Here is a 24354-nt window from a genome sequence, read left to right as displayed (position 1 = left end):
TCTGGCGGTGCGGCAGCAGCAGCAGGCCCCATTAGCTAAAGTGGTGCTTCAGGTTAACAATAATTTCAGGTTAAGAATGGACCTCCGGAACAAATTAAGCACTTAACCTGAGGTACCACTGTATGCAGTTGAAAGGACCCACTTTTTTTGGGATTTGATGAGTGAGAAGGACACGGAAGTTTTTAGCATATGCACCGCCAGGGAGCAAAAATCCATCCTGCGCCCCCAAATCATTGAGTCTGACAAGCGCCACTGTTGTGAATGACAAGCGTCGACTCTGATGCGGTGCATCTTTGGCAAATGAGCGCACAAAGTCGATACGTTTCAGTAATACCTAGGTATATCTGTATTTTGTTTTTCTAGCTTGATCAAAATTATTTATTGTTTCGTAACAGGTAGATAGTTAAGAGCCTAGGCCAGGCATAGGTAAAGTCAGCCCTCCAGATGTTTTGGGACTACAACTCCCATCATCCCTAGCAAACAGGATCAGTGGTCAGGGATGAAAGGAACTGTAGTCTCAACACATCTGGAGGGCCGGGTTTACCTATGACTGAACTAGATTATACTCAGAATAGACCCGTTCAAACGAAGGGACCCAAGTTAATTTATGTGGGGCTACTCCAAGCGTTGGCCGTTTTGAAAGCGGGTGGTGTGTTTTGCATGTGAACTTCTGTAAAGTTCTTCCGAAGTCCTAAACTCTAGATGGATGATCTATTCCTCTTAATAGATAAAGGTAAAGGGACCCCTGACCATTAGGTCCAGTCATGACCGACTCTGGGGTTGCGGCGCTCATCTCGCTTTACTGGTTGAGGAGCCGGCATACAGTTTCCGGGTCATGTGGCCAGCATGACTAAGCCGCTTCTGGCGAACCAGAGCAGCGCACGGAAATGCCGTTTACCTTCCCGCCAGAGCGGTACCTATTTATCTACTTGCACTTTGACGTGCTTTCGGACTGCTAGGTTGGCAGGAGCTGGGACCGAGGAACGGGAGCTCACCCCGTCGCGGGGATTCGAACTGCCGACCTTCTGATCGGCAAGTTCTAGGCTCTGTGGTTTAACCCACAGCGCCACCTGCGTCCCTATTCCTCTTAATACCCCACAACATTTCCTACCTAGATTTGAACCCTCGCTTTATTATTCAGGGGTGATGGGAATTGTAGTCTCAAAACATCTGAAGGGCCGAGTTTCCTATGCCTGCCCTAGGCGGCTTCAGCGGTGGGCACCCCCCAGAATTCGGCGCCTGGGTGCCCCGCACCCCTTGCACCCCCGAGTAAAGACGGCCCTGGAGAAGGATAGGAGAGGGTGGTCCAGAAACTACGTGGTTTCTGAATAGGTAGGAAAGACTCTCCTGAAACCCTGGCAGTCATCCTGACCTGGACGGACCATTGCTTTGACCCCCTAAAAGGCAACTTCCTGTGTAACTACGAAAGCACAGCCTGCTCTTGGTGGCTTTCAAGAACACAAGCTTCCTGGTGTTGGGGACGCGGGAATTATCTGCCACGGGCTCTTTTGACCAACACCTCTGGCACTTGACCCATGCCAATGGCCCCATTACGCAGCCAGGAATATCGAGGACCCCCAAAGCCTGGCGACTTTGGGGCTCTCACAGTGAGCCACTAAAGCCTCAGACTCACAGGAAAGAATGGAGCATGGAATCACAGAATTGCAGTCAGTGGGGACCCCAGGGGTCATCCAGCCCAACCCCCTGCAATGCATAAATCTTATGCCCAACCCAGGGCTCAAACCCACAACCCTGAGGTTGTATGTATGTACGAGATTAAAGCTTGCCAGGTTGCACCGAGTTCGATTTCCCCTTGGCAGTTTGAGACGTCCATTTTCCTGCTTAACCCAACCGTCCACACCCGGGTCTTTTCACCAAAATATTCTGCATTATTTGATGTAAATGGATTACAAGGTTTTATTTATTATTACTGAACAGGGGTTGTTAAATGCAGTGGTACCTCGGGTTAAGTACTTAATTCGTTCCGGAGGTCCGTACTTAACCTGAAACTGTTCTTAACCAGAAGCACCACTTTAGCTAATGGGGCCTCCTGCTGCCGCCACAAAATTTCTGTTCTCATCCTGAAGCGAAGTTCTTAACCTGAAGCACTATTTCTGGGTTAGTGGAGTCTGTAACCTGAAGCGTATGTAACCTGAAGCGTATGTAACCTGAGGTACCGCTGTAAACTGAAATAATGGTGGTGGTGCCATCCAGCTTGGGCTTAAGAGTCAGGGGGCCGTTATTCAGCGAATCCGCCTTGCCGTTTATTACAGCTTTTTAGGGATAGTCGTTTTGGCGAGTCTTTGAGAAAGCTGGAAGAGCACAACTTGGTGGGTTGGTTTTCCGGGAGGAGGGGGAATAGATAAAACTAAGAGCCTCCCCAGAGCAGCAGGCCAAAAGCCCATCAAAAGGAAATAACTGAAATCCTCCCTGAGGAAGTTTTGCAATTCCCCTTCTCCCTCAATTCCCTGCCCTCTTGCAAGAAATTGGGCAAGAGATTGGGCAAGCCGTGATTAAACAACCTCGCTGCTCGCAAGGGGGAGGAGGGGAGCGGCCAGGTCGCAGCTTGCCTGCACCTTGCAAAAGGAAATCCACATATAAACACACACCCTTTCCCCCCTTTTACAATGTCATCCTCCAAGCAGGTGGGAAGGATGAGGGTGAAGACGAAAGCACAGCACTGGCTTTCTCATATATTTGATATAAGAGACACACAGCTTTTTCGCCGTGCAAACAACCTCCCCAAGACCTTTAAAGCCCTAAACGGCCTCAACTCAGTCCTGTATACCTGAAGGAGCATTTCCACCCCCATCATTCTGCCCAGACACTGAGGTCCAGCTCCGAGGGCCTTCTGGCGGTTCCCTCCCTGCGAGAAGTGAGGTTACAGGGAACCAGGCAGAGGGCCTTCTCGGTGGTGGCGCCCACCCTGTGGAACGCCCTCCCACCAGATGTCAAAGAGAACATCAAGTACCAGACTTTTAGAAGACACGGGGGAATGATTAATGGACTTCAATGTCTGTACACTAATGCGCAAAGCATGGGAAATAAACAAGATGAGCTTGAGCTCTTGGTACAGCAAACTAAATATGACATAATAGGCATCACTGAAACCTGGTGGGATAAGTCCCACGATTGGAATGTAATAATGGAGGGATACAATCTATTTCAGAGAAACAGACCAGACAAGAAAGGAGGAGGAGTGGCGTTATATGTCAGGGGTGTGTATACCTGTGAAGAGATCCAAGATTTAGAACCTCAAAGCCAAAGTGAGAGCATTTGGGTCAAAATTAAGGGAGAGAAGAATAACAGAGACCTCATTGTGGGAGTTTACTATAGATCCCCAAGCCAAACGGAGGACATAGATGATGCCTTCCTGGAACAGATGGCCAAGCATGCAAAAGGAAGGGAGATAGTAGTAATGGGGGACTTCAATTACCCGGATATTTGTTGGACGTCAAACTCAGCCAAGAGCATAAGGTCAAACAGATTCCTCACTGGCCTTGCAGACAACTTCATTGTCCAGAAAGTGGGAGAAGCAACAAGAGGAACAGCCATTTTAGACCTGGTCCTAACCAATGTTGATGACCTGGTTAGTGGGGTAGATGTGGAAGGATCATTAGGCGCGAGTGATCATGCTCTTCTGAAGTTTACTATACAGCGGACAGTAGCAGCCAAGCATACTAGGACTCAATTTCTTGACTTTAAGAAAGCCGACTTCATAAAACTTAGGGAAGTGCTGGGTGAGATCCCATGGACAGCAATACTAAAAGGAAAGGGAGTTCATGATGGCTGGGAGTTTGTTAAGACGGAAATAGTAAAAGCACAACGTCAGGCAATACCAATGAGACGAAAACATGGAAGGTGCCTAAAGAAACCAGGGTGGCTATCTAAAGAACTTTTAACTGAATTAAGATTAAAAAAGGATGTGTACAAAAAATGGAAAAGGGGGGAAACCACCAAAGAGGAATTCAAACAAATAGCCAGCACGTGTAGACACAAAGTCAGAAAAGCTAAAGCACAGAATGAACTCAGGCTTGCTAGAGAGGTTAAAAGCAACAAAAAAGGCTTTTGTGGGTATGTTCGTAGCAAAAGGAAGAACAAAGAAACAGTGGGGTCACTCAGAGGAGAAGATGGTGAAATGCAAACAGGGGACACAGAAAGGGCTGAACTCCTCAATGCCTTCTTTGCTTCAGTCTTCTCCGATAAAGAAGACAATGCCCGACCTGAAGAATTTGAAGCAAATGATTCAGCAAAGGAAACACAGCCCAGAATAACTAAGGAGATAGTACAAGAATATTTGGCTAGATTAGATGTATTCAAGTCTCCAGGGCCAGATGAACTGCATCCAAGAGTATTAAAAGAACTGGCAGATGTGATCTCAGAACCACTGGCAGTCATCTTTGAGAATTCCTGGAGAACAGGCGAAGTCCCGGCAGACTGGAGGAGGGCAAATGTTGTTCCTATTTTCAAAAAGGGGGAAAGAGAGGACCCAAATAATTACCGTCCAGTCAGTCTGACATCAATAGCAGGGAAGATTCTGGAGCAGATCATTAAGCAAACAGTCTGTGAGCACCTAGAAAGGAATGCTGTGATCACCAATAGTCAGCATGGATTTCTGAAAAATAAGTCATGTCAGACTAACCTGATCTCGTTTTTTGACAGAATTACAAGCCTGGTAGATGAAGGGAACGCAGTGGATGTAGCCTACCTTGATTTCAGCAAAGCATTTGACAAGGTGCCCCATGATATTCTTGTAAAGAAGCTGGTAAAATGCGGTCTTGACTATGCTACCACTCAGTGGATTTGTAACTGGCTGACTGACCGAACCCAAAGGGTGCTCATCAATGGTTCCTCTTCATCCTGGAGAAGAGTGACTAGTGGGGTGCCACAGGGTTCTGTCTTGGGCCCGGTCTTATTCAACATCTTTATCAACGACTTGGATGATGGACTCAAGGGCATCCTGATCAAATTTGCAGATGACACCAAACTGGGAGGGGTGGCTAACACCCCAGAGGACAGGATCACACTTCAAAACGACCTTGACAGATTAGAGAACTGGGCAAAAACAAACAAGATGAATTTTAACAGGGAGAAATGTAAAGTATTGCACTTGGGCAAAAAAAATGAGAGGCACAAATACAAGATGGGTGACACCTGGCTTGAGAGCAGTACATGTGAAAAGGATCTAGGAGTCTTGGTTGACCACAAACTTGACATGAGCCAACAGTGTGACGCGGCAGCTAAAAAAGCCAATGCAATTCTGGGCTGCATCAATAGGAGTATAGCATCTAGATCAAGGGAAGTAATAGTGCCACTGTATTCTGCTCTGGTCAGACCACACCTGGAGTACTGTGTCCAGTTCTGGGCACCACAATTCAAGAAGGACACTGACAAACTGGAACGTGTCCAGAAGAGGGCAACCAAAATGGTCAAAGGCCTGGAAACGATGCCTTATGAGGAACGGCTAAGGGAGCTGGGCATGTTTAGCCTGGAGAAGAGGAGGTTAAGGGGTGATATGATAGCCATGTTCAAATATATAAAAGGATGTCACATAGAGGAGGGAGAAAGGTTGTTTTCTACTGCTCCAGAGAAGCGGACACGGAGCAATGGATCCAAACTACAAGAAAGAAGATTCCACCTAAACATTAGGAAGAACTTCCTGACAGTAAGAGCTGTTCGACAGTGGAATTTGCTGCCAAGGAGTGTGGTGGAGTCTCCTACTTTGGAGGTCTTTAAGCAGAGGCTTGACAACCATATGTCAGGAGTGCTCTGATGGTGTTTCCTGCTTGGCAGGGGGTTGGACTCGATGGCCCTTGTGGTCTCTTCCAACTCTATGATTCTATGATTCTATCTGAAGACAGCCCTGTTTAGGGATGCTTTTAATGTTTGATGTATTTTAATATTATGTTGGAAGCCTTATTATGGTGGGCAGGGTATAAATAATAATAATAATGTTGTTGTTGTTGTTGATGATGATGATGATGTCACCCATTGCACAAAGTTCATCGCATGAGAATCTGCCAGAAAGGTTCCCAGAGGGTCTTACCTAAGATCAGCAGAAAAAAACAAGCCTTTACTCCTCAGACATATAATCGAAAAGAGGTTACACAAAAGGAAAAGGAGGAGGAGGGAAGAGGAAAACAAGCAATTGCTAATTATGCGAATGATGCAGTTAGAAACTCTGATATATAAGCTCCTTAAATGGCTCCTTAAACCTAGCTTACAGCTTAAACGGAATGTCTAGTTCAGAGATTGAAAAAGCAATTATTTCATAAGTCGTGTCTCTTCGTTTCCCAATTTGATCCTTTTACATGGTTTCACATGTACTGTGTTATTTCATGCATTGCGACTTGCAATTATTTTTATTGACAATAGTTTCGTAATTACGTACTTGTTGCAATTGTGAAGGGCGAATTTATGTTTAATTATTATCTGGCGTTTTGAGAGTTTACTGAACATCGCTTCATTTGACAAAAGTTGTTCCATTTTCAAAACTATGTTTTGTTATAACTTTCTGTATCGGATCAGATTATGATAAGGCGAGAGTTCTTTGTTGTATGTTTCGCTGCTGTAAACCGCCTTGCTTAGAGGAATATCGAAAGGCAGTATACAAACTGAAAGTGAAATGAAATTTTGGGGCAAGTCAGCTTTCAAGTCTTATTTTTCTAAGGGCGGATTGACTGTGACTGATCATCAGTTAAACATCTGGCTAGTTCAGATTTGATACAAGAGACACACAGCCTTTTCGCCGTGCAAACAACGCGGGTGGCGCTGTGGGTTAAACCACAGAGCCTAGGACTTGCCATCAGAAGGTCGACGGTTCAAATCCCCGCGAAAGGGTGAGCTCCCGTTGCTCGGTCCCTGCTCCTGCCAACGGAGCAGTTCGAAAGCACGTCAAAGTGCAAGTAGATAAATAGGTACCACTCCGGCGGGAAGGGAAACGGCGTTTCGTGCGCTGCTCTGGTTCGCCAGAAGCAGCTTAGTCATGCTGAACACATGACCCGGAAGCTGTATGCCGGCTCCCTCGGCCAATGAAGCGAGATGAGCGCCACAACCCCGGAGTCGGTCACGACTAGACCTAATGGTCAGGGGTCCATTTATCATTTACTAGTTCAGATTGCTAACTTGAGCTCGGTTCAGAACTTTGAGAACCGAAAGAAGAAAAGTCCCTTGATCCAGGGAAAGATCACGTATCTACTGGGCTATTCCGACCACTTTTGCTTAATGGCGACACGGACCGTTCATAACATAGGGATATTTTTGCAGGGCAGCCAAGCAAAGACAAACTATAATTAACTATAATGTTGTTCGCTGCCGGGGGTTGGACTAGATGAGCCACGCGGTCCCTTTCCAACCCCGCAATTCTGATTCTATTACCCTGGTTTAGCTTTAAAAGCTGCGCTAAGGATATGGAACTGGAAGGCGGGGGATTTTATTTGGCCCTCCCTCCGAAGAGGAAGAGAAAGTCCCCCATTGGGCTTGGCAAACAAGGATGTGAAAGAACCAGCGATCCTTTCAATTCTTTCAGCGAAAACGCTCTCCCCACCTCTTCCTCTGCTGCCTCCGTCTAAAAACAAAAGACGCAGGTTCCTGCTTTCAGTAGCTCTCAGACGCCTCGGCGGCTGCCTCCAGATGATACGCAAATGTCTTGTACCGCCGGGCTGGCCTTACAGAGCGGAAGGACAGGAATCGGAGCAGGTGAAATGAGCGCTGCAAACCTCACCCGTACGGTGGTTCCTTTTTACGGAGGAACTGATCCAGCAGTTCTAGAACTGTGTTGTGCTGTTGTATTGTGTTGTTGTGTTGTTGTGTGAGAGAGCATTGGAACACCTAGAAGGGGGTGGGACAAGATCCTAAGGGGCCGTGTGTGTGTGTGTGTGTGTGTGTGTGTGTGTAAGTAAGTTTCCAGCCAAACTTCTAGCAGAGAATAAAACTCACATTCCCTAGATATGCGCATCAGAAACTGAGATAAGATAAGCTAACTGCCAATAGCACCTTAAACCTAGGTTGCGGTCGCCAAAACAGAACGTCTAGGCACTGTTCCCCCCCCCCTGCAATGGCATTTACAGTCATACCTCAGGTTACAGATGCTTCAGGTTGTGTTTTTTCGGGTTAAAGGTAAAGGTAAAGGTACCCCTGCCCAAACGGGCCAGTCTTGCCAGACTCTGGGGTTTGTGCGCCCATCTCACATCTATTGGCCGGGGGCCAGCGCTGTCCGGAGACACTTCCGGGTCACGTGGCCAGCGTGACAACGCTGCTCTGGCGAGCCAGAGCCGCACACGGAACGCCGTTTACCTTCCCGCTGGTAAGCGGTACCTATTTATCTACTTGCCCCCGGGGGTGCTTCGAACTGCTAGGTTGGCAGGCGCTGGGACCGAGCAGCGGGAGCGCACCCCGCCGCGGGGATTCGAACCGCCGACCTTTCGATCGGCAAGCCCTAGGCGCTGAGGCTTTAGCCCACAGCGCCACCCGCGTCCCCCAAAACCCGGAAGTAACGGAATGGGTTACTTCCAGGTTTCGGCGCCCGCGCAGAAGCGCTAAAGCACGCTTTGCGCATGCGCATAAGCGCCGAATCGCAACCGTGCATGCGCAGAAGTGGCGCTGCGGGTTGTGAATGTGCATCCCGCACGGATCACGTCGCAACCCGAGCGTCCACTGTATTGCTATTACAGTTGTACCTTGGTTGTTGAACGCCCTGGAACTTGGACGTTTTGGCTCCCGAACGACGCAAACCCGGAAGTGATTGTTCCAGTTTGCAAAGAACGTTCTTTTGGAACCCGGACGTCCGACAGGGCTTCCGCAGCTTCCGATTGGCCTGTGGGAGCTTCCTGCAGCCAATCAGAAGCCGTGATTTGGTTTCAGAACATTTCTTCATTGTAGTATAGGATAGCATCAAGATACATTATAATAATAATACAGTGGTGCCCCGCAAGACGAATGCCTCGCAAGACGGAAAACCCGCTAGACGAAAGGGTTTTCCGTTTTTGAGCTGCTTCGCAAGACGATTTTCCCTATGGGCTTGCTTTGCAAGACGAAAACGTCTTGCGAGTGTTCCAATTTTTTTCCACTCCCCCCCTTTTTCTAATCCGCTAATCCGCTAAGCCTTTAATAGCAGCTAAGCCTTTAATAGCCGCTAAGCCTTTAATAGAGCTAATCCGCTAAGCCGCTAATAGGGTTGCTTCGCAAGACGAAAAAACCGCTAGACGAAGAGACTCGCAGAACGGATTCATTTCGTCTTGCGATGCACCACTGTACAGTGGTACCTCAGGTTACATACTCCGCTAACCCAGAAATAGTGCTTCAGGTTAAGAACTTTGCTTCAGGATGAGAACAGAAATAGCGCTCCGGCGGCACAGCAGCAGCATGAGGCCCCATTAGCTAAAGTGCTGCTTCAGGTTAAGAACAGTTTCAGGTTAAGAAGGGACCTCCTGAACGAATTAAGTACCGTATTTTTCGCACCATAAGGCGCACCGGACCATAGGGCGCACCCAGTTTTTAGGGGGGAAATCAAGAAAAAAATATTCCCCCCCCCAGCCCCAAAGAGCAGTGTACAGACTGCACACAACCTCTCCCTGCCAGAGGGGTTGCGCGCAGCTATGGAAGAAGGCAAGGCAGCGAGTGGGATGGATTCTGCTCGCTGTTTTGGCTTCCCCTTTAGCCCCGTGCAGCCTCTCCTTGCCGGGAGACGCTGCGCAGGGCTAAAGAAGCCACAGCCCCATGCAGCCTCTCTCTGCCGGAGGGGTTGCGCGCGGCTATGGCACAAGCCTGCATTCGCTCCATAGGATGCACACACATTTCCCGTCAATTTTTGGAGGGGAAAAACTGCATCCAATAGAGCGAAAAATACGGTACTTAACCCGAGGTACCACTGTATAATAATAATAATAATAATAATAATAATAATAATAATAATAATTTATTATTTATACCCCGGCCATCTGGCTGGGTTTCCCCAGCCACTCTGGGCGGCTTCCAACAAAAGATTAAAATACAATAGTCTGTTAAACATTAAAAGCGTCCCTAAACAGGGCTGCCTTCAGATGTCTTCTAAAAGTCTGATAGTTGTTTATTTCCTTGACATCTGGTGGGAGGGCGTTCCACAGGGCAGGTACCACCACCGAGAAGGCCCTGTGCCTGGTTCCCTGTAACCTGGCTTCTAGGAAGGAGGGAACTGCCAGAAGGCCTTCAGCGCTGGAGCTCAGTGTCCGGGCAGAACGATGGGGGTGGAGATGCTCCTTCAGGTATACTGGGCCGAGGCCATTTAGGGCTTGAAAGGTCAGCACCAACACTTTGAATTGTGCTCGGAAATGTACTGGGAGCCAGTGCCTGCCTTGACTGCAGTGTGCAAACGTTTTGGCTGGGATTACTACTCCCAGCCTGGCACCCGTAGGAAAGGGAACTGAGAACAGATACTTCTGAGCCCCTCCTAAAACCGCACACAGAGAAGTGGAACCAGGCAGTAGTAGCGCCTATTCTTCACTTGGGCTTCTCCCCATCCCACCCAGCTGATGCTCAGTGTTAGAAATTAGCCAGGAGCCAAGCGTGTTTTGCGACCGGCACTGGTCCAATTGTGACCATGTAGAGATCTCTCACTGGAAGGACAGATCCTGAAGCTGAGGCTCCAAGACTTTGGCCACCTCATGAGAAGAGAAGACTCCCTGGAAAAGACCCTGATGCTGGGAAAGATGGAGGGTGCAAGGAGAAGGGGACGACGGAGGACGAGATGGATGGACAGTGTTCTCGAAGCTACCAGCATGAGTTTGACCAAACTGCGGGAGGCAGTGGAAGACAGGAGTGCCTGGCGTGCTCTGGTCCAGGGGGTCACGAAGAGTTGGACATGACTAAACAACTAAACAACAACAGAGATCTCTGGGTTCCCAATTGCAGGCTGACATCTCCATCTGGCTGGCCCCTCCAGCTTTCAAAGCAGGTCAGCAGAAGAGCTCTTTTATTACATTTATATCCCACCCTTTTCTCCAAAGCAGGGGTCAGCAAACTTTTTCAGCAGGGGGCCAGTCCACTGTCCCTCAGACCTTGTGGGGGGCCGGACTATATTTTGGAAAAAAATAATAATGAACGAATTCCTATGCCCCACAAATAACTCAGAGGTGCCTTTTAAATAAAAGGACACATTCTACTCATGTAAAAACACACTGGTTCCCGGACCATCCATGGGCCGGATTTACAAGGCGATTGGGCCGGATCCGGCCCCCAGGCCTTAGTTTGCCTGCCCATGGTTTTGTTTCATATTTTGTGTTCTTACTTTGCAATTTTATGTTGTGAACGCCCTGTGATCTTCAGATGAAGGGCAGTATACAAATTAAATACTACTACAACAACAATGAGGGACGCGGGTGGCGCTGTGGGTTAAACCACAGAGCCTAGGACTTGGCGATCAGAAGGTCGGCGGTTCGAATCCCCGCGACGGGGTGAGCTCCCGTTGCTCGATCCCTGCTCTTGCCAACCTAGCAGTTCGAAAGCACATCAAAGTACAAGTAGATAAATAGGTACCACTCCCGCGGGAAGGTAAACAGCGTTTTCCGTGCGCTGCTCTGGTTCGCCAGAAGCGGCTTAGTCATGCTGGCCACATGACCCGGAAGCTGTATGCCGGCTTCCTCGGCTAATAAAGCGAGATGAGCGCCGCAACCCCAGAGTCGGTCACGACTGGACCTAATGGTCAGAGGTCCCTTTACCTTTACCTTACTACAACAAAATAATAATAATAATAATAATAATAATAATAATAATAATAATAATAAATGATAATATATTCAGGTAAGCATTCCTCCCTGCCCTATCTAGAGAAACCAGGAATTGAACCAGTGTCCTTCTGAACACAAAACAGATGCTCAACCTAGTGATCCACAGGCCTGCCTTCCCCTTGTGAGAGTAGAAACCCAATTCACGCAATTGCACGAAGGAAGGACCTCACATTTCTTTTATGTGAAGCTGTCTTAACTTCCGTTTAGATTCGAAACGCCCGCAGGAAATGTGCAGCATCTGAGAAACGCACCCCCCCACGAGGAGAATCAGGACGGGGGATCCCAAATTCTTCCCTAGCTGAGAGGCTCTATTCTGGTTCATTCATTCAATTCATACGCTCTCCTTTATCCAAAGACCTCGGGCCGGTGTACAGCATTAATAACAGATAGGTAGCCGTGTTGGTCTGCCATAGTCAAAATAAAAAAATTCCTTCCAGTAGCACCTTAAAGACCAACTAAGTTAGTTCTTGGTATGAACTTTCGTGTGCATGCACACTTCTTCAGATACACTGAAACAGAAGTTGCCAGATCCTTCTATATAGTGAGAAGGTGGGGAGGGGTATTACTCAGAAGGGTGGCGGGAATGGGAGATTGGCAGATAGCTGAGATGAGCCTGTTGACGACTCTTAACGACTGCAATAGGTCTTACAGGAAAAGGCAAGGGGTGAGAAGGTGAAAAATGGCTTAGTCATGTATGATGAGATAAGAATCCAATGTCTCTTTTCAGACCAGGTCTCTCCATGGTTTTAAGTTTGGTAATGAGTTGCAATTCAGCAGCTTCTCTATAACGTAATTTACACAGCATAACAGTAGAAGCAGTCGAACCTGTGCCAGTCGAAACATGTGCAGGGGGAATTTCGAACCCTGGTTGGACTCCAGTTCTTAAATCTGCCCCATCCAGCACGGCCAAGGTGGTGCTGGAAGATGCAGTCCAAAGGCATCTGAAGTCCCCCATTCCTGGTTTAACAGCTGTCCAGGGGTGACATCTGGGGGTGCGAGGAAGTGAGGCCCCCAAAATTTTCAAGGAGTCGGCCAGGCACCCTCAATATTCTGCGGCAGAGCCCGTCAGGCTTACCTGTGGCCGCAGCAGGCCCCTTTGGGTCTTCCCATGGCCACGACAGGCCCTGCTGGGCCTCATCCTGCTACATAGTGTCTCACACACACATGCCGGCACACACCCCCAAAAAAGGTTGGGCACCACAAGCTACATTATGAGACGGAGGCATTGCCGTCCGGTAGCAAAAACTTTCTAGTGCTTTGCTTTTAATGACATATGTTAAACATTTTAATGACATACGTTAAACATTTTCAACTGGGCCCATCACCTCCTGGCAAATAGAAGGGGAAGAAATGGAGGCAGTGAGAGATTTTACTTTCTTGGGCTCCATGATCACTGCAGATGGTGACAGCAGCCACAAAATTAAAAGATGCCTGGTTCTTGGGAGAAAAACGATGACAAACCTAGACAGAATCTTAAAAAGCAGAGACATCACCTTGCCAACAAAGGTCCGTATACTTAAAGCTATGGTTTTCCCAGTAGTGATGTATGGAAGTGAGAGCTGGACCACAAAGAAGGCTGATCGCTGAAGAATGGATGCTTTTGAATTATGGTGCTGGAGGAGACTCTTGAGAGTCCCATGGACTGCAAGAAGATCAAACGTATCCATTCTGAAGGAAATCAGCCCTGAGTGCTCACTGGAAGGACAGATCGTGAAGCTGAGGTTCCTATATTTTGGCCCCCTTGTGAGAAGAGAAGAGTCCCTGGAAAAGACCCTGATGTTGGGGAAGATGGAGGGCACAAGGAGAAGGGGACGACAGGGGACGAGATGGTTGGACAGTGTTCTTGAAGCTGCCAGCATGAGTCTGACCAAACTGTGGGAGGCAGTGGAAGACAGGAGTGCCTGGTGTGCTCTGGTCCAGGGGGTCACAAAGAGTCAGACACGACTAAACGACTAAACAACAACAACAAATACTTTCAATCTAGGAATACAACAACAACCAAAACAGCCATAAAGGCATCCCACTAGGAAATGAAGGGGAATACCGAAAATACAGGGGAACAAAGGAACGAAACAGAGAGAAGTAGTACAGTTAACAACAGAGACCCAAAAAACGACCACTGTTATCATTCTCAGGGAGAGTCCTTGAAGAGGATTTGAAAAGCTTCTCTAATATTCCTTTGAAGGGTGAAGTGCTGTTTGCAGCGGTTCTCAACCTCTGGGTCCCCAGATGTTGTTGGACTACAACTCCCATCTTCCCTGACCACTGGTCAAGCTGGCTAGGAATGATGGGAGTTGTAGTCCAACAACATCTGGGGATCCACAGGTTGAGGAACACTGGCTTAGGGGCTGTTAGGGCTCCAATCGCCACACGGACATCCCAGACCCTATATAAGCCCTGGGAGAGCTCGGTAGGCAGAGCGTGAGACTCTTAATCTCAAGGTTGTGGGTTCGAGTCCCGCTTTGGGCCAAACTTTCCTGCAATGCAGCGGGTTGGACTAGATGACCCACAGGGCCATCTCTACAGTTCTATGAAACCTTCCACGGGAACCCCACCTGCGCCAGCCCCGAACTTAGAAATTGTGCCTCCTCTCTGCAGTTTTGCACCCTATACAGTGGTACCTCGGGTTAAGTACTTAAGTCGTTCCGTAGGTCCGTTCTTAACCTGAAACTGTTCTTAACCTGAAGCACCACTTTAGCTAATGGGGCATCCTGCTGCTGCCGCACCACCGGAGCTCGATTTCTGTTCTCATCCTGAAGCAAAGTTCTTAACCTGAAGCACTATTTCTAGGTTAGCGGAGTCTGTAACCTGAAGCGTATGTAACCTGAAGCGTATGTAACCCAAGGTACCACTGTACCTCCATTCAGGTGGGCCCCATTGCCATTCTCAGAGAACAACGGAGAAGTTCCATCCCCTCTTTTTCTGGAAAAACAGGACTGCTTCCATCCTCTTTTTTACCAGCTTCCATCACAGGATTTCACCACAGATACGGACCACAGCCTCCAAACAGTTGCCTCTTCTCTGAGGAGTCCACAAAACTTAGCCTCAATTTCATTAGGATCATCTGCCTGAGAGCATGTTCACCCTGGCCCAAGCCAAACATCTGTCCCTCACCCGAGAAACGCAGGGGGAAATTTGGCCCAGAAAGCACAGGCTGCTCCTTACCGCGTGCTCCGGATCCAGGCCGCCCGAGTCCATCCTCTCATCCCTGGCCACAGCCGCTCGGAAGAGGCCACCTTAACCGGCTCATCTCCTCTCTCCCTTCCCAGGAGACGGGGTGTGGTTTAGGGCCGCGCCGCGAACGGGCCGAGCATGCGCAGCCCTCAGAATTGCATGCTCAGGCACAGCCACATGGCCAGGCCCCAATTACACCTGTGGGATTTTTGGAGAGGTGCCTGAACCCCAACGTTACGCCCTTTCTTCCCCCTTAAGCTCTCGGAGCAAGCAAAAAAGAGAAGGCGATTTAAACCGGCGTGAAATGCTTTCCTCTAAGGTCTGGGCGCAAGCCCTCCTGCCCTGACAAGTCCTAGCAGGGAATGGGGAGGGCAGGCGCGTGAACACCCCCCTCCGTCATCAAGCAACACACATGCCTTCTTGCATTTCCTGCTCTCACTGTAGTAGCTGATTGACATAACCATCTCCCTTCCCTTGCAAAGCCTGTTTGGCTGCTCCCGGGCCAGGGAGATTTATTAACCTGATTTAATATTCTGGCAAGAGGGAAAGAGAGAGGATCGGCTCCAGGAAAGGCCACGTTTTTTTGGTTTTTTAAGGGAGGGGGAGACGCCACACCGCAGCCAAATCTAACAAATAACTCCACGTTCTTCTCTCTGATTCCCCCTCCCAATAATACCGCTATCATGCCCACTATTAGGATCAGAGTTTGCGTTTGTGAATACACCATGCATACAACCAGAGTTAGGAACTCGGATACAGTCATACCTCGTGCTATGTTTGCTTCATGTTACGTTTTTTCAGGTTGCGTCCCACAAAGCATTTAAAAATCATATTGTCAGGAAAGCATTGTTTAATGTCTGGATAAGATATAAGGATTTATTGGAAAACAAAACCCCAAGGTGGCTGTCACCGATGGAAGCGAAAGCTCAGAAAAAGGTCAACACCAACACTTTGAATTGTGCTCGGAAACTCATTAAACCATGACAGACGGCCGCCCAACCTCTCCTTAACCCCCCACCCCCATGAAAAGGAGTCTACAGCCCCCCAAGGGAGACAGTTCCACCTGAAGCGTATGTAACCTGAAGCGTATGTAACCCGAGGTACCACTGTAAATGCATGGACGTGACACTGGCATCAGCCCCGAAGGGAGAACAATTTAATCTGTTTTTCTCTGCACCATAGATGAATCCCTTCTATGTCCAAGAATCCGCAGCTGAGAGATAACCTTGCGCCACATCTCTGCCCAGCATCCTGGCCCCTTCCTCAGCGGGGAAGGCAGGTACCGTATTTTTCGCCCCATAGGACGCTCCATCCCATAGGACGCACCTAGTTTTTTTGGGGGGAAATAAAGGGGGGGAAATTCCCTTTATTTCCCCCCCAAAAGCAGGTCGGGGAAACAGAACCAGGTCGAGGAACAGCGGGATGGCGGCACTGCGCCTCCCTGCTGTCCCCCGAGCTTGTGGGGCTGGCCGATGTCTGCCCGGCGTGGGGGGCGCTCTGCTTCAGGGCGCCCCTCGCGCCGGGCGGCAGGCTGCTATCCGCAGCCTAGACAGCCCTGCGTGACCTCCCGCAGGGCTGCCTAGGCTGTGGATGTGTTCCTGAAGCCTGGAGAGCGAGAGGGGTTGGTGCGCACCGACCCCTGTCGCTCTCCAAACTTCAGCAAAAGCCTGCATTCGCCCCATAGGACGCACCCAGATTTGCCCTTCATTTTTGGAGGGGGGAAAAGTGCGTCCTATAGGGCGAAAAATACGGTATCTCTTTCATCTCAGAAGCAGATTAAATTGTTCTCCCCCCAGACCCCTCTGGAGGAGGAGAATCTGGGAAACAGCAGGCGCCAAGGAGAAGGCACGTTTTGCGACAGCCACAAAAGTCAATTTCCTCCTGAGGCAAAGGAGCAGGATGTTCAGAAGACTGAGGAGCAGCGAGGAGTAAGGGCTGCCGATTCAAAAGCTCTCAGACGGCTCGTCTGCCCTTGATTTGCACCAAGGAGGTATAGCAAGTTCAGGAGACACACGCACTCCTGGAAGCCGTTGGGCTGCTCTTTGCATTTCATCAGACACTACTACTAGAAAAATGCAACGTGCGCTGCTGATAGAGTACAGTGGTACCTCGAGTTATATATGCTTCAGGTTACATACGCTTCAGGTTACAGACTCTGCTAACCCAGAAATAGTACCTCAGGTTAAGAACTTTGCTTCAGGATGAGAACAGAAATCGTGCTCCGGCGGCGCGGCAGCAGCAGGAGGCCCCATTAGCTAAAGTGGCGCTTCAGGTTAAGAACAGTTTCAGGTTAAGTACGGACCTCCGGAACGAATTAAGTACTTAACCTGAGGTACCACTGTAGCGTGGTGACTGAAATTTGACAACGGAGAGCCTGCAACTTGCTGAAATTCTCAGGAGTTGCGCAACTCTTAAAAGGAGGGTTGCGCTTTGGAAGATGCAACAGGGTATCACTAGGCCAACGCAACAACCTGCTCATCTGTTACCTGCCGCTTCCACGCTCTACAACCCCTTGCAATTTGCTTGCATTAGGAATAGACACCCTTCATAAACAAACAAGCACATTTCCTTTATATCTGCTGCGCATTAAAACTGCTCTGCCCAGCAACTACAAAGCCTTTTGCCAGGACCGACACGGTAAGCAAAGTTACTCATTAAAGAAGCACTGTAGCAGAAAGTGTGCCTCTTGATAAAGTACCATATTTTTTGCTCTACAAGACTCACTTTTTCCCTCCTAAAAAGTAAGGGGAAATGTGTGCGCGCCTTATGGAGCGAATGCAGGCTGCGCAGCTATCCCAGAAGCCAGAACAGCAAGAGGGATTGCTGCTTTCGCTGCGCAGAGATCCCTCTTGCTGTTCTGGCTTCTGAGATTTTTTTTCTTCTTGTTTTCCTGCTTCAAAAACTAGGTGCGTCTTGTGGTCTGGTGCATCTTATAGAGCGAAAAATATGGTATTTTCTTTGCCAAGATCTTAAAAAGTATACCCCCCCCCCTTCCTGGACATAATGATCAACTTTGCTGTAAACTAACAGGTTCCATTGGCTAGAATGACCTATGCAGGAAATATTCTTATTTAGGAAATACATATAGCAGGAAATGAGAAACCATTTTTGGAAAAGAAAGGGAAAACCCAATGAATTTGGCCTTTTTTTCTGGACGACGCAAAGGATAGCTCAAAAAGGCTTGACTTTTTGAGGCAATCCTTTTACCACACGCTCTCTCTAAATTTGGCCGATGGGCAGACCCAGGAAAAGTTGCTTCGCGAACAGGCCCTGGGCTGCTGGTCAACATAGCTCCTTGTCAACATAGAATACTGCCGGTTTTGAAAGTTCACGTACAATATTTCGGTGATGTTCGCAACAGTCCTGTAAGGAAGGTGAGAATGCCAGGATGGAGGTCTGCCAAGCCTCAGGGCCAAGAATACTTCTACAGTGGTGCCTTGGTTCTCAAATTCAATCCGTTCCGGAAGCCTGTTCCAAAACCAAGGCATGTTTTCCCATAGAAAGCAATGCAAAACGGATTAACCCACTCCAGAATTTTAAAAACAACCCCTAAAACAGCAATTTCACATGGATTTTAACGAGACCACTGATCCATAAAATGAAAGCGATAAACAATGCACTGCATGTACAATCAATCCATCAGTGGCTGAACCGGGCTCCACACAGTCACAAAAACGATACAACAAAGAGCCGCAAAAACAAAAATGCAAAATAAATAGCAAAAACAGACAGACCTCAGTGTAACTCTCAAAGCGGAAGTGTGGCACTCAAATCGGAAGTGTAACACTCAAAACGGAGCACGTTTGGCTTCCGGAAAAAGTTCGCAAACTGGAACACTTACTTCCGGGTTCGCAGGCTTTGGTTCTGTATCTGGAAGAGAGTTGCGGGCAAATTACATTCGCCAGGAGCAATGCCTCAATGCCTTCCACATGCACCATGTTGGGAAGATTTCGGGCATCACACAGCAGACAGAGTCTCAATAATAATAATATAATAATAATTTATTATTTATATCCCGCCCATCTGGCTGGGCTTCCCCAGTCACTCTGGGAGGTTTCCAACCAAATATTAAAATACAGTAATACATCAAACATTAAAAGCTTCCCTAAAGAGGGCTGCCTTCAGATGTCTTCTAAAAGTTTGGTAGCTGTTGTTCTCTTTGACATCTGGTGGGAGAGTGTTCCACAGGGCGGGTGCCACCACCGAGAAGGCCCTCTGCCTGGTTCCCTGTAACTTGGCTTCTTGCACTGAGGGAACCGCCAGAAGGTCCTTGGCACTGGACCTCAGCGTCTGGGCTGAATGATGGGGATAGAGACCCTCCTTCAGGTATACTGGACTGAGGCCGTTTAGGGCTTTAAAGGTAGCACCAACACTTTGAATTGTGCTTGGAAACTGGGAACCAACGTAGGTCTTTCAAGACCGGTGTTATATGGTCTCGGCGGACGCTCCCAGTCACCAGTCTGGCTGCTGCATTCTGGATTAATTGCAGTTTCTGGGTCACCTTCAAAGGTAGCCCCTCATAGAGCGCATTCAGTAGTCCAAGCGGGAGATAACCAGAGCATGCACCACTCTGGCGAGACAGTCCGCAGGCAGATAGGGTCTCAGCCTACGTACCAGATGGAGCTGGTAAACAGCTGCCCTGGACGCAGATTTGACCTGCGCCTCCATGGACAGCTGTGAGCCCAGAATGACTCCCACGCTGCGCACCTGGTCCTTCAGGGGCACAGTTACCCCATTCAGGACCAGTGAGTCCTCCACACCTGCCCGCCTCCTGTCCCCCAAAAACAGTACTTCTGTCTTGTCAGGATTCAACCTCAATCTGTTAGCCGCCATCCATCCTCCAACCGCCTCCAGACACTCACACAGGACCTTCACCGCCTTCACTGGTTCCGATTTAAAAGAGAGGTAGAGCTGGGTATCATCTCAAGCTGAGATGTGCTCACCCAAGGCCACGTTTGCAATAAGGTCTCAGCGACGTCTGCGCTGGTCATGCCCATGACATGGGACGTGGCAGGATTCCCCAAGTGATGCCAGGGGCCATCACTCCCTCCAGTGGCAGGCAGTTCCATAGGTCGACTGCTCTTCCTTTTATTGGTCCTTAAAAATTCAATTTCATCGGAGGCAACAGGGAGGCGAGAGACCATGGACGACAACATCACAGGCCGCAGCCAGGAACAGCAAAAGTTCCAGAAAGAAAAATGGGGGGGGGGAGGGAGGAATAAAGGAAAGCAGGGAACTGATCCCAAGGATCTCAGCCCTGCCCTTGTTCAATATTGACCCTGGGATTAAGGCGCTGTTCATTGTTCCCCACTCCAGAAGGCGAGGGGAAGGGGGGGCGGCGGCAAAGGCATGGCAATGCCCACCCCCTTCCTGTTTGTTCCCTCCCCCCAAGGCAGCTGTTCCGGTTGCCAAGGAAACCTGACCGCATCCCAAATGCTCATTTGTACCTGGAAGACGAGAGATAATATGTGTGTTTGTGTTGATTCGCACCTGGTGCATGAAAGAGCTGGTAGTTCAAGGTTCCTAAATGGGACCCTGTGGAGATTAGAGGGGTGGGGGGAAATCTATTTTTATTTAAACCATAATGGGATAGAAACGTTTTGCAGGGAGGCTGAAACAAAAGCAGAACGTCTTATGAGCCTCCCCCTTTTGATTTCTGGAAGGAAGACAAACCAAAGGCATGGGAGGCAGACATTCAACAGGTGCGGCGTACTGCTGTCTTTAAAAAAGTTGCCTCCAGCCCGGAAACTACAACTAATCCAGAATGCGGCAGCTGGACTGGGAGCGGCCGCAGAGACCACATAACACCGGTCTTGAAAGACCTACATTGGCTCCCAGTACGTTTCCGAGCACAATTCAAAGTGTTGGTGCTGACCTTTAAAGCCCTAAACGGCCCAGTAGACCTGAAGGAGCGTCTCCACCCCCATCCTTCAGCCCCACAGACACTGAGGTCCAGCGCCAAGGGCCTTCTGGCGGTTCCCTCATTGCGAGAAGGGAGGTTACAGGGAACCAGGCAGAGGGCCTTCTTGGTGGTAGCGCCCACCCTGTGGAAAGCACTCACACCTGATGTCAAGGAAAGAAGCAACTATCTGACTTTTAGAAGGCATCTGAAGGCAGCCCTGTTCAGGGAAGTTTTTAATGTTGGATATTTTATCATGTTTTTAATATTCTGTTGGGAGCCGCCCAGAGTGACTGGGGAAACTCAGCCAGATGGACAGGGTATAAATACATTTATTATTATTATTATTATTATTATTATTATTATTATTATTAGGAAAATAAGCACCAGCACCCCTCACCCTTTTTGGACAGCCGCAGGTACACCTGAAAACCCTCTTCAAGGAAGAAGTGCTGGCTCCAGGTTTTGGGGACCCCTAGGTGAAAATGGGACGCAGGTGGCGCTGTGGGTTAAACCACAGAGCCTAGGACTTGCCAATCAGAAGGTCGGTGGTTCGAATCCCCGCGACAGGGTGAGCTTCCATTGCTCGGTCCCAGCTCCTGCCAATCTAGCAGTACTTGCACGTCAAAGTGCAAGTAGATAAATAGGTACCACTCCAGCGGGAAGGTAAATGGCGTTTCCATGCGCTGCTCTGGTTCGCCAGAAGCGGCTTAGTCACGCCGGCCACATGACCTGGAAGCTGTACGCCGACTCCCTCGGCCAGTAAAGCGAGATGAGCGCCGCAACCCCAGAGTCGTCCATGACTAGACCTAACGGTCAGGGGTCCCTTTACATTTACCTTTAGGGGAAAATGATCCCCCCCCCCACAAACACACCTTCTCCTCTCAACTGCAGCTACTGCCCCCTTCACTCGCCTCTCCTTGTGGGCAGGGCTTAAACCCGCTTTGATTTCTAGGGCCAAACCACCTGAGAGTGGCACCCAAACAGGGTACGGTTTTCTTGCCCGGGGAGGGAGCAGTTTCTGGCAAGTTGGGGGAAGGAAAATGGCGAAGCTGGTTCCAGTTTCTGCAGCTCTGAGCAGAGGAAGGAGTGGCGGCTTGCAAAACGAAACCGAAATCTAAAACGTGCCCTGTCTATAACTCAAGACCGACTGCCAAAATGTGTGCCAACCGGACTGCACCGTTTTCCAAACTGCGGTGATGACAGCTCTCTGCGTGGCTCCCCTTTAAAAAAAAACCAAAAACCTGTTTTGATTTGTGGCGCTTAGGGAGTTATTCAGCCAAATCCCTGTCTGCAAGGATCAAAGATGAGAGATTTGGCATTGCTATTAAAACATTTCTTTTTTTCCTGCATTGCAGCAGGTTGGGCTAAATGATTCTAGGATTCTTTCTTTCTTTCTTTCTTTCTTTCTTTCTTTCTTTCTTTCTTTCCTCCCCATTCTCTTTTTCTTTTTTAAATGTACGAGGAAAACACTTTGGTCAAGGGGGGGACTGTTCCAAACAAGGTAAAATAGATGGAGAGGTGTGTGGCTTTCAGAGGCTGGCTCTGTCCATTTTGACAAATACTGGACCATATTTCCCTTTTCTACACCCCTCCCCCCCAAAAAATGCTTTCAAGTTAGTGATACTGGTCATATATTTTACTGGTTACTGTGTAGCTATGGAATTGTGTTTTATGCCATTTTAATTGTGTACAGACGTGACGCTGTGGGTTGCGAACGTGCATCCCGCACGGATCACGTTCGCAACCCGAGTATCCACTGTATTATTATTATTATTATTACTATTATTATTATTATTACTATTATTATTATTATTATTATTATTATTATTATTATTATTACATTTATCTATATCCCGCCCCATTCCCAGTCCGGGCTCCAAGGCAGCTTATACAGATAAAATAATAACGAGCCAAAAAATATAGAAGAGACCCTCATTAAACACAAATAGAATTGAAACGGTATGAAAAAAGCATTAAACACGGACAATAACAATAAAGGCATCCTGGCTCCAGCCCTCTCCTCAAAGGCAGGGGTCATCTAGCCGTCTGCCTCTTAACAACCGCCAGCCAAAACGACTCCGAAAGCTGAAACAGGGAGCAGAGAGGTCGTGAGCCTTCCTTGACCTTTATCCCCAGAATCCGGCCGGGTATTCTAAGGTAGACTGCCTCTAAACGCAGAGTGTCTAATCGGCTTCGATAGACCTCTCCCTGATCTGTGCAAATCCCCTTTTGAAGCCAACTAAACCAGTACCCATCTTCATATCCTGAGATGGGGGTGGGTGGGTTTTACTTATGGGTACTGACCAGGGCGCAGGTGGAGCTGTAGGTTAAACCACAGAGCCTAGGACTTGCCAATCAGAAGGTCGACAATTCAAATCCCCGCGACAGGGTGAGCTCCCGTTGCTTGGTCCCTGCTCCTGCCCACCTAGCAGTTCAAAAGCACGTCAAAGTGCAAGTAGATAAATAGGTACCACTCTGGCAGGAAGGTAAACGGCGTTTCCGTGCGCTGCTCTGGTTCGCCAGAAGCGGCTCAGTCATGCTGGCCACATGACCCGGAAGCTGTATGCCGGCTCCCTCGGCCAATAAAGCGAGATGAACACCGCAACCCCAGTCGGCCACAACTGGACCTAATGGTCATGGGTCCCATTATTATTGTTGTTGTTGTTGTTGTTGTTGTTATTGTTATTATTATTATTATTATTATTATTATTATTATTATTATTATTAGTTAGTGAAGGTAATGGGGCCCTTTATATATCCAGCTGTCCTTTGTCAACAACAAATTGTTGCTGTTTTATGTGTTGAATACATGCTACAGGTATATGGTAATTTATGGACCTCATAGGTATCTAAAGCCATTTGCATATGCAGAATGTAGGCACCCTATATATAGAATTGAGCAAACCAGTGATATTTTAGGGAGCAGGGTAGCAGGTGGGGCCCCTGACTTACATCACAGGAGCCTACACAACACAAAACACAGTTGCTATATGTAGGTTTTATTTTACTTGTTTTTTATCTTATATTTTGGAAATGTACATCCAGCGGGGTTTTTTCGTTTAATATTTTGGGGGGTCCCCAAGAGAGTGGGGCCCTAAACTATAGCTTGTTTAGCTTACATGTAAATCCGGCACTGTCCGCAGGCCACAAACACTAATAATGAATTCACAGAGGAAACGAAGCAGGCTTTGAAAAGGTTGGGTGACTAATTGTTCCAAGACATCAACTTTGATTAGACGCAAACTCGACATGGAAGGCACAGCAATGAGAGTGAGAGAGAGAGAGAGAGAGAGAGAGAGAGAGAGGAAGAGAGTGTCACTGGCACAAGCGCACATTGCAATGGTAGCTACTCAGAAGCAAAATGCAAGCTTTTCACAAAAAAGGGATGGGGACAAATTTCTGGGCTAATGAAATCCTGAAAAAGTTTGCACAAGGTAAAAAGGTATGGATGGCAGGGCGAGTAAAGGTACAGGACCCCTGGACGGTTAAGTCCAGTCAAAGGCAGCTATGGGGTTG

The 24354-nt window shown here is 48.4% G+C and overlaps 1 protein-coding gene across 4 annotated transcripts in view; it reads right to left on the bottom strand.

Moving 5' to 3' along the window:
• The window catches only part of NBEAL2 (neurobeachin like 2), a 219421-nt gene that overhangs the window by 153704 nt on the left and 41363 nt on the right, over positions 1–24354 (bottom strand). Inside the window, exon 1 of one of the 4 annotated variants that reach the window (XM_082192093.1) lies at positions 14928–15060. The exons of the other annotated variants lie outside the window; for them this stretch is intronic. Coding sequence (XP_082048219.1) covers positions 14928–14960 — 33 coding nt within the window. The 5' untranslated portion in view covers positions 14961–15060. Of the gene's footprint in view, positions 1–14927; positions 15061–24354 lie in introns of those variants that run through there. 4 annotated transcript variants of the gene reach the window in all.

This window comes from Podarcis vaucheri (genome assembly GCF_965113315.1).
Source record: "Podarcis vaucheri genome assembly, chromosome: 12".
Taxonomy (NCBI): domain Eukaryota; kingdom Metazoa; phylum Chordata; class Lepidosauria; order Squamata; family Lacertidae; genus Podarcis; species Podarcis vaucheri.
The sequence above is the reverse complement of the archived record's forward strand: the minus strand, read 5'-3'. Positions and strand labels throughout refer to the sequence as shown.